A 10,368-nucleotide genomic window follows, 5' to 3' on the forward strand; every position below is an offset into this window, starting at 1 on the left:
GTGTAATGAGCATACTCAGAATACAGTTCATACAGAATTAAGTCTTGATTCACATTTTCCATCCATTTGTATCATGCTCGTTTAATTCAGCCAAGGAGTTTGCGCATTAACTTGAATTTACACAGCTGATTAGCTTGTGTTGTAGCTAAGCTAACGATGGACACTTGTTCTACCCAGGCAGAAAAACAAATCAGCTGTTTCCAGGGGCTTGTGACAGAATCCTATTTGGAACTCCGAGCCAATCACTGCTAGGCAAGGTCTCATTATCCAACATTTTGTGACGAGAATTTCTCCTGACGAGTGGCTACACAAGATTTGGGAACCATTGAGATTACCCCTCCTTCTATCAGCTCCCCCGAATATCAGATATGAGCAGGTAGAAATACATAACTGTAAAGTAGTGAGAGAGCTGTACCCAGCTGTCTCAGTCAGTGACAGTGAATAGTGGTGACAGCATGTGGGAATGCTTGGCAGTTATTTAGTGGACAGTAAACATTGTTTTCCTCTGGGGGTAAATTAATCTATCAGTTGCATAACCATGGTTACAGTATGGATGCCAACCTCCATAACAGTGTTCGAGAATAGTTTAGGAGATGTGCCTGCTGTCCACTCCCCATCGTTTAAATACATTCTCCAGAGGTAGTCTAGTTTTTTATGCTTGGCAGCAGTGTTGACAAGCATCTACAGACCACCATTTTTTTCAAGTATATCTTTCATTGTCAGGTAAGTGAATGTAGGATTTTCATTTTCAGCGGATGTGTGAAATACCTTCAGGGGCACTTCTGCTGCCTCTATAGGAGCTTTGGGCAGTATGTATTAGAACAGCCAGCAAAAGAAAATTAAAATTAAATTTAGACCTTTTTTATGCATTTACACCCCTTTTTCACTCCGTTCGGCTATATATATATATATATATATATATATAACACTTGGAATATGCTGCACAAGCTGTTTAGGGAAATTTGATGGTCTTTTATGCCTTTATTGTAACTCAGCACAAACAATTATTTGGGAGAAAGCTGAGACAGAACTGCAGGAGCCAACTCGTGTGTTTGGTGGTCGTACAAACTTCAGTGGTGTCGACTATCATGGGGGTCTGGCGAAGACAGAATATTCATTTCGAGGTGAATTATTAATTTAATTAGTTTGCACGCAATATGAAATCATGCTTAATCGACTACCACCACATAAAATAATCAATACATCATACAACTCCTCACCTAGACAATACAAAATAATACATTACATTGTTATAAAAGCCTTAACGAAAAACAAATGCATGCAAAACTACATACAATTATATGTAAAATAGCCTACTGATAACATTGCACAGAATTCTAAATAAACTATTTGTGTTAAATGCAAGATATCTGTCAAACAAATATTTTTTATAATGACAAAGATTTGCCTTCCTTAAAGAGTCTCTATTCCTTCCTATTAAAGCAAATTTCCCTCAGATTTTACACACTCCTCCACGCTCCATCAACCCAGGCTGTCTGTTCCTCCAAATTAAGTGGCAGCTTCACTTCCTTTCATTTTGTTCCTTTGTTGAAAAACACAATAAACTTTATTATCATTATCATTATTATTAGAAGAGATGTAAAAACTGAAGACAGAGAGAAAAGGTATATTAGGCAAAGCAAGAAAGAATGGGACTGATGGAGTTGGGCTTTAATGTTTCCATTTTTGTTGAATGACCATAGTCCCTATAGAGTCCTGTGAACAATACTGCTGTCAAATCCTTGTGTCCACATGCACTCTACAGCCCGCCTCCTCCCTGGTCCCACCACTTCCTCCACAACTCTCACACTTGTGCTGTTCTTTCACTCTCATCAGATATGCAATATCTCACCATCTCATGAAGATCACACTTCAGTTGCTCACTCTCAACTACGGATACAGTCACACCAGAATCCTTTTCGGTGGATGGTAAATATTTCCCTCAGCATCTTCACAGCTTTCTGTATAAGAGGATTGTCAGTAAAGTTGACACATTTTGGAGGTACTTTGGATCACAACTCCATGCAGTGGCCAGCATCTTGCAGCGATGTCATCTCTACTTTCTCACAACAAGGATCAGCCACGCACTAGAAAGTCCCTCTCTGACTCTTCTCCAACTTCACCCACTGCCACCACCAAGAGCCTGAGGGTAAGAGCTGATTATCTTTAATCTTTTCAGTGTATGTTTAGTTAGAGGAAATACCATGGCTGACATAAGCAAACATTTACTTTGAAGTTCAGTCATTGTCAAACAAACTTCTCTGTAATGGACCACATTGCTGTGTGTGTTTGTGTGCTCTGACATAGGGGCTTAGGACATGCCACACATAATAATTCAAATCTGCAATTATGGCATACATGTGCAGTAGAATGACAAAGGCCCAATTAAGTCTAGACACTAATGACTCCCTACTGCATCATTTGAAATGAACTTGGCTTCCTTTGGTAAGCATACTGTGTATCTCTAGCTGATTTGTGCAGCTCAGTGTGTAGAGCGTGGCACTAATACTGCCTGGGTTAGGGGGTGGTGTGAACCCTACTAAAATCTTCTCTAATGCTCTCTTATGCTCTTCACAATGTCTACAGCATTAATAATCATTATAATGAATAGAAAGAAAGATTACTGGTGTAATCAGTGGCTCTTCAAGTGGTCCTGATGCTACAATACTAGTTTCCCTTCAATTATTTTGGTACTTTATAGTCATGGACAGAACATTAGAGATAGCGTTGTTTCCCTTTCACCATTTTATCAGTGTGATTTTTCCATCAATCTATTTACATGCTGATTTGAGGCAAAACAAAATCTTTACACTTGTCAAAATGTTGACAGATTAGATTATCATAAAGCTTTGAGATGCACAAGCTTATCTTCTAAAGGCTCCCGTTATCACCCATGTTTAATGCTGAAGCACAAATGCATGTTGCTGTGCATGAGCCAGGGAAAACAAAACAGGAAAATGAAGAAAAAGTTGTAATGAGCAGTTAGTCTTATCTGTTTACTTAAGACCAGAATCTATTTGAGAGAGAAATGGGGGGAGAGAGAGAGAGGAAGAGAGAGAGAGAGAGAGAGAGAGAGAGAGAGAGAGAGCAGAGGGGTGGAAAGACAGGATGACAGAGAACAGAGAGGAAGAGAAGGAGGGATATAGCGCTTAGGACTGGTTTGTGGGAACTCGGACACAGTATTTATGGATGTTTACCCCTCTGCTAGTCCTAAGGGAAGCTCACATTTTCCACTTGGGAAGAGCTTGGTCAGAAGGCAAGAAGTTCCTCTTGGGATCTAGCAAGGCTGCAGGACAGCTTAGTGATAGAGACACACAGACAGGGTACAAAGTCACAACAGCATACTTTTCCATCAAGCTCTGTTTATGTGTCATGTCCCTTAATCCAAACCAGAGCCCACAAACATTATTAATGACCGTTTACCAAGCGGATCCAAGTGTAAGAGAGAGTCTTGAAGGAGTTGGCATAGAGTCTGGTGAAGATCCCAAGGTCTTGTAAATGTCTCAGGAGAGACATTTCACTGTGTTTACACATAGCGTCTGTAACAGGCCCCGTCTCTTTGCAGAATTCCACTTTGCCATTGCCATCATTTAGTATGATGTATAACTGTTAGTTTTAAGCACTGGCCACCAGTCTGCTAGAGCCTTACTTGTTTTACTTTCTGTGATTGTCTCTGGGAAAAGTTCCAGTCTAAAAGAATAAAGTAAAATGGCTGCATATGCTGTCTGAAAAGCTGTGGGAAAAGCCATAGGAAAAGCAATCAAGATCAAGCAGCACTAACCTCTTAATTCTCTGATACATACCTACTACAGGCAAGAGAGTTTAATAATCTAAAAAGTCTAATATTAGCACTGCTTATGATTAACTTCATGAAACTAAAAGAGCAAATAAATGGACTCAGAAAATCATTCTAAGTCTGCAGTAAATCCTCTTTAAACTTGACAGTCTCATCTTCATCTTTGGACTTGATTCATTTTGAATAACACAATGCCATGCCGTGATGTAACAAGCTAAATATTTGTCAGTTTGGGGGCTGGGAGCTAATTGCCTGACAAAGCGGTTGTCTGCCATGCTTCCCTAGCCACATGGAAAGTCAGCTGGATTTAAAAGAAGAATCAGTAGCTTGTGACAGAGGAAGTTAAGGATGGAGGGAATTGGCCCAGATAGCAGGGTCAGAGAGGATGTGTAGCAAGAGCGAGATTTCTGTCTACTGTGAACAAATCTGCATATTCTCTCAGGATTCATATTACCCTTACTGATAATACAATAATTTAAGCTTTGTCCTTCACGGTCAGTCAAGCATTGGTGTATAATGTTAAGATTTTATCATGCTTGTTTTTGTGGGAGGGAGAGCTATTGTTATTGTTTGGTTATTGTTGAAGCTATAACTGATTCACCAGTAATAATCTCCCACTCTGCTCTCCCCCTTGAAAACCTCTCAGCACGCTCATAACCCTTCCAACTTCAGCAGGCAATAACCATCAAATTCTTCGGCCGCTGCCAGAGTTATTACCTTTTTTGGATGTGTTTAGTTATCTGCGCTTGTCGGTTTATTCAAGGGACCGTTTCCTCTGTCCTTCTTTAACTTGTTTTGGCACTCAGTTCGCTGCAGTGTTGCTTCACAGAATCACTGAGCCCTGGTTGCCTGTAGAGACGCATGAGAGATTTCTGTCATGGAATAGTTAGTTTCATGTTGACAATTAATCTTCTCTCCGACACTGTATCCACTATGCATCTTAACTGCATGTTTATAATGGTAGGATTCCACATTATGCGGGGAAAATGAACAGCATGGTATAAAATACAACCTCAATCTCGCATTTGAGACACAAGCGCTCTTAATAAATCTCGCATCATAACCAAACAGCATGTCAAACAATGGATGGAGACGAGCAGTGCGATTTTGCTTGAATCTGCAGGAATGCTTGACTATGTCATCATCCACGCTGCAGTAAACATCCACTGAAATAGGACTGGGTCATGATGGTCTTGTATGACTTATTCATGCTATGTCAGGTTTAAGTTTAGGGGAAGTTCATTACAAATCACAGGCATTGATGTGTGCAGCCCAAACCTCAGGGAAGAAGAAGATCTGGAACTAGTTAAGATAATCAGAAATGGCTTTCCTGTTTGTACAAAATACTGATCTAATACCTTAAAAAGGCTTTGATCCCATCTATCAATATTTTACTTTTCAGTTAGGTCACACGACCAGTCCTGTGATCAGGCTTTCATGTTATATATGTAATTCCATAGCATGTTGTCACTGTAATAGTTGCCTTGTTATGACATGGATGTAATGCCACCATCATGTAAACCTAAAACGTCTGTCCTCTATTTCAGCATGAGAGAGTGTCTAGGTAAGTTTCCTCAAATTATTCTCACTTGATCAAAGACATTTTACATCAAGACATATTATTATCTAATGAAGCAATAATAGAATAAAAAAAAAAAAAACAGTGTGCTGAACAGCTGGATCATCCCTCTCTCATCCCTTCAGATTGAACTCCTCTGGATCCTCTGATGTTTCCAAAGACAGAACACCAAACCACACCGAGTCCTACATCTCTCGGAGGGAGAACAGGCTATCGGCACGGAAAAAGGCAGAGGAAGAGACGGGATGCAGTGACTATAAAAAGGTAGATGATGCAGGTTGAATATTGATATTTTTTCAGTGGCTGTTGCTGTTGCCGCACTCTTGCTTGATTCATTACATGTTCTTTTAGTGTCAGCTGTGTGCTGCTGAGTATAAATAGAAATCCCAAACAGTTTCCAAGACTGATTTCATATATATTTTGTAGATGTACAAAGAGGCACTGACCACCAATCAAAGGCTCAAGTCCAGGCTGGATGTGAGTAAACAGGAACTGGTCATGGTTCAGACGCAGCTGGAGAGAGCACAGGTACAGTACCTCACCTATCTACAGCATGCATAATCCCCAATTAATGTGTCCAATCCTGATTCATTCATGGGTGTAAAACAATAGAAGAGCTATAGGAAAAGTTTGCTGAAGAGCTTTAGACAACTCAAAAAGCAAATTAAATTTTCTCATCGTAATTTGAATCATTCTGATTTTTCTTGACAACATGCACTGAAATGACTTCCACATTATTCTTATGATGGTATCCGGAAAGATAGTAATGTAAAAGAAATGTGACATGAAAGATTGCAGTAATACAAGGAAGCTGTAGTGTAATTTCCACAGGTGTCAGGTCTGTGTAATATCACAAGGAAGGAAGTAATATCAGAGAGCCCCTCCAGTGTTCCTGTGCATGAGTTTGGTTGCATCAGACACATGTGCTCACTGTTATGAAAAGTCAGCACCCATTATCATACAGTTTCACGACAGCATGCTATAATTGTTCTCATAATCACCTTTCATTGCAGCGTAAAGGAAGAATTGCTGATTGTAGCTCCAACATGCTTGAGACTGAAAAAAAGGTAAGAACTCCTGTCTTTTGTATGGATTTTATATGTATTGGAAGGAAATGAGTATTGTTGCATATGAATCTTATTCTTAATCATAAAAATAATAATCTAGATAGAATTTTTCCAAGCACAGTTACAAAGTGATTTACAACGAATACACAAAAGGGACTGCAGATCAAAGAGACTGCAGATGAAAATTAGCTTAAGCTAAATCTGGTACAGTACGTCAAATGGCAACATTTATCTTTAATATTGTACATGGTCCCTTAGAAATAAAATAAATAAATAAATAAAATCAACAGCAAGAGAAATAAAAGCGAGGTGGGAAATATAAAAGCAAGTCATAAACGAGAGGTCTGAAACAGTAATTAAAGGTCATTACATAAAAGGGTTAGGGGTCTATTAAAATGATTTTCAAGATGTAATTTTAAAGATCAAGCAGATTTAGCTCCCCATATGTATGTAGCCTATTTATGGACAACTAGTACATGTTTTTATTAATTTGAATCATCTTTCATCCTTAAATCTGTGTAGGAAAGACGGGGTCTAGAAAAGAGGATATCAGATATGGAAGAGGAATTGAAGGTAATTCAAATGTATTATAGATTCACTCTAAATTTTGGTGGTTAAATGTTTTGCTAACCAATAAACACATGTATTCTTAGGGGTATCCCACCATTGCATTTACTTTTAATGGAGCTTTGCGGCATTCAGTTATCACTCCGCTTTGAAGACATTTATAGTGAACAAACCATGTTGCAGGAATGATGAGCAAACAAATCCAAAGTACACTGATGTCTAAAGTTTACACATACTGGACTTGGTGGTGAAAAGTGTCTGTGGGACTTGGTGCCATGGTGTTGGTCTTAAGTGGGCTCTTCTGTCCATGGTGATTTTAGCTGACATCATTTGTCACCATTATGCTCCATTGGCTGTGGAATGTGTGAGCACTTTGACACTGGAGTGAGTAAGCCATCGGTATTCATCTACAGTCTTACATTCACAAATGTCTGCTGTGTTACGCCCAAGAGGATCCGAACAACAACCTCTTGTTATCTGTGAATGAGAGGTCCCAACAAACATGCAGGCTGGTCCGAAAATAGACATCCACTACAGGGAAGCACTGTTACATGCATTTAGATGGGCAAGTCTGGTTAATTGTGTGTGTGTGTGTGTGTGTGTGTGTGTGTATGTTTCAATCCATGCAAGTGTACATGTGTGTGTGTGTGTGTTGTGTGTACTGTATGTCTCATTGTTTGTATTTGTTTCATTATCATCATTTGTTCACCAAATCAGGTTCAGATGATTTAGGTTTATGTTTTTTTCTGTAGCAACTTTCTTCTGGGGAACAGTCAACTCTTGATTCTTCTCATTAAAGAAGTGGTTTTCAACCTATGGGTCAGGATCCCCAAGGGGGCTGTAAGATGATTTTGGAGGGCATCGCAAAATCCTTTAAAGAATATGAAAAAGAATAGTTTTTAATGTGTAAAAATGATCATGGTAATGATTTCGGTGAGAATTACACAGTTTTTTTCTTGTGGCGTAATGTATATTTTCAACTTTTAGACTTCCCCCAGTAAGGAATCAATTGAAAAGGGAAAATAAACATACACTGCCTGAGAAAGGAACATTAAAGCTGGACTAACCAATGTTGCATGTTGGCAGCTCCACATGGCAGTGACAGGTGACTGCTTGAAAAAATGTAACTTCAATACCCAGAAATCCTGACGTCAGTAAACTGCACACATCACTCTCATGTTTACCAACCTGACCGGTCTGTGATGCTTTTTATGAAAAGACACCAAAGGGGAGAGGGTGGCAAAAGAGCTAACGTTGGTGAGTCCAGCTTTCTTTGGAAGCAGCGCTCGCTCACTGCTGTTTGTAGACAGTTTGTATTTCACTTTCGGTTCGTCACTTCCTGCGGGCAGAGAAGTGTAGATACCAAACGCAAGAATTTCATTTGGGCAAATAGAGGGAATCTACAGGGTCTAAATTAGTGGGGATGGGACGCTCTCTATTGCATCCCCACTTTGTGATTTAGGCTGATAAGACGGGTGTATTTTTACAGAGAAAAATCTTGCCTAGTGTAGCTTTAAAATGACCATTTGGTGTCTCAGTTCACCATTCTGTTATATACGCCCATATCAGTGTGTTGCAAGTAGGCCTGCCTTTGTTTTGAAGGGTGATAAGACAAAAGGGTTGAGAACCACTGCAGCACACCAAGGCAAGGCTTGCTTTCCATTCCATACTCATCTCTGAAGTGTTCCTCCAAGGAAAATGAGCCCCCCAGGCTATAACCAACATGCTGCGTTTCCTCTATCACCCCTTCTGTTTATAAGTTGTCTGGTGCTTTCCCTGCAGGTTAAGACAGAGCTAAAGATGGAGAACCAGAGACTGAAGGATGAGAATGGAGCTTTAATCCGGGTCATCAGTAAACTGTCCAAGTGAGACGGGAAGCACGAAGAATGAGAAGAAAAGGGAAGGATGCCAGAAGCCATATTTAGCCCTCTTTATCGTAAATCCACTCTGAGAGAGAACGTACACAGTTATTCCTGTAATTGTGGACAGATCAAATCTTGTGAATAATAATAATTCTTTCACAAAGCTAGAAACAGTCGAGCTAGTGCTGCTGCTGTTGTTATTGTTGATGATGATGATGATGATGATGATGATGACTTCAAGAGACAATCCCACCGCTGTCCCATTGTTAGTGAATGAGTGATTGACACATGCTTAGTTATATCAGGATAAAGGGATAAAGCATTTTCTGGTGTACACAGATGGGAAGAAATTAAAGACTTGACAAAATCTATTATTATTAAAAATGTATCTAAATATTTTCTAAAATAATGGTGACAGAAAAAGCATTTAATTAAAATTCAGGTATAAAATAAAGGAAATATTTCTTTAAAAGGTTAATAGCTAATATGATCAGTCTATGTATTTATTTGTTTTTTATCAGTGACAAGTACACAATTTCCAATCCAGATCTGGATTAAAGTCTTATTGAGAATAAGCCGTTTATGAAACTTTATAAGCAGAGCAAGAATATCCCATCCCATATCCCATATCACATGAATGAAGAAAGTACTGCAGGTATTGCCATGGAAACTCAATTTATGCAGACCCTGAAACCCAGCTGTAAACTAGCAGGGACAGGGGATGATGGATAGTCTCAGTATCCTGGCTGTATTCAAGGTTTGTTTTTCATGAATGCTGTAAGAGCTGATCCATATTATTGTAAACAGGATATGATCAAAATCAAAAATACATAGTGGGAAAAATACCCCTTATTTTGCTTCATAACTGTTAGCAATACAGCAAAGCAAGGCTTATTTGGATGTAAAAGGTCTAGATTTAACCAGTCATCAATTCATTGTCATTGGAGCAGCTTCAGATTTAGTCTCTTAATGGCATCATAAATTAGAGCCTTGATCCTCTGGTTTCTAGCTTTGGGAAAGTTATTTCTATTAGCAAATACTAGTCAAACTTTTCTAAGGCCATGGGAATAACATGTGAATTCTGTTTTAGAGGGGAATTTCGCTTTAATGTCATGGTAGACAATACTGAACAAAGATCTTTTATGTGTCTTATGTATGTTTTTGAAGCACTACACTGGCTCTGATGTCTCTTCTGGCTCCCATCCAGAAGCTTCAATAAGTTACTTTTATAACTTTACTTTTATACATTAATGAAAGGGATCCTGCCAGACACATTTACTGACTGATAGTGAGAAACCAATTTTAATTCCCTTTTAGCAGGGAATATATAATTATATTGAATATTGTGTTTTATAAATGGATTGAAAAAAACACACCCAGAGTCTTAATGCCTTATATTCAACTGCGTGTTGGCACATTTTTTTTTTTTAGAGATGTTCAAAGTGGTTTGCATGACATCACCACAACTCATAGTAATACAAATGTCTGGAAACCTCA

General features: G+C 38.9%; 1 protein-coding gene across 3 annotated transcripts; it reads left to right on the forward strand.

The window, feature by feature from the left end:
* Window positions 1–648: 648 nt before the first annotated feature.
* On the forward strand, window positions 649–10,368 carry LOC139915334 (protein phosphatase 1 regulatory subunit 12B-like). 3 transcript variants are annotated; one of them, XM_071903929.2, is made up of 8 exons: window positions 649–723; window positions 1,837–2,149; window positions 5,344–5,360; window positions 5,501–5,639; window positions 5,802–5,903; window positions 6,389–6,442; window positions 6,965–7,015; window positions 8,792–10,368. In XM_071903929.2, the coding sequence occupies exons 2-8, from the start codon at window positions 2,048–2,050 to the stop codon at window positions 8,876–8,878; spliced, it is 552 nt and encodes a 183-aa protein (XP_071760030.1). In that variant the 5' UTR covers window positions 649–723; window positions 1,837–2,047; the 3' UTR covers window positions 8,879–10,368. The 3 variants fall into 3 exon arrangements, with proteins under 3 accessions (XP_071760030.1, XP_071760029.1, XP_078139843.1); XM_071903928.2 differs by lacking the exon at window positions 649–723 and having other exon boundaries at window positions 1,797–2,149; XM_078283717.1 differs by lacking the exons at window positions 649–723; window positions 6,965–7,015 and having other exon boundaries at window positions 1,797–2,149.

This window comes from Centroberyx gerrardi, chromosome 5, assembly GCF_048128805.1.
Source record: "Centroberyx gerrardi isolate f3 chromosome 5, fCenGer3.hap1.cur.20231027, whole genome shotgun sequence".
Classification (NCBI taxonomy): domain Eukaryota; kingdom Metazoa; phylum Chordata; class Actinopteri; order Beryciformes; family Berycidae; genus Centroberyx; species Centroberyx gerrardi.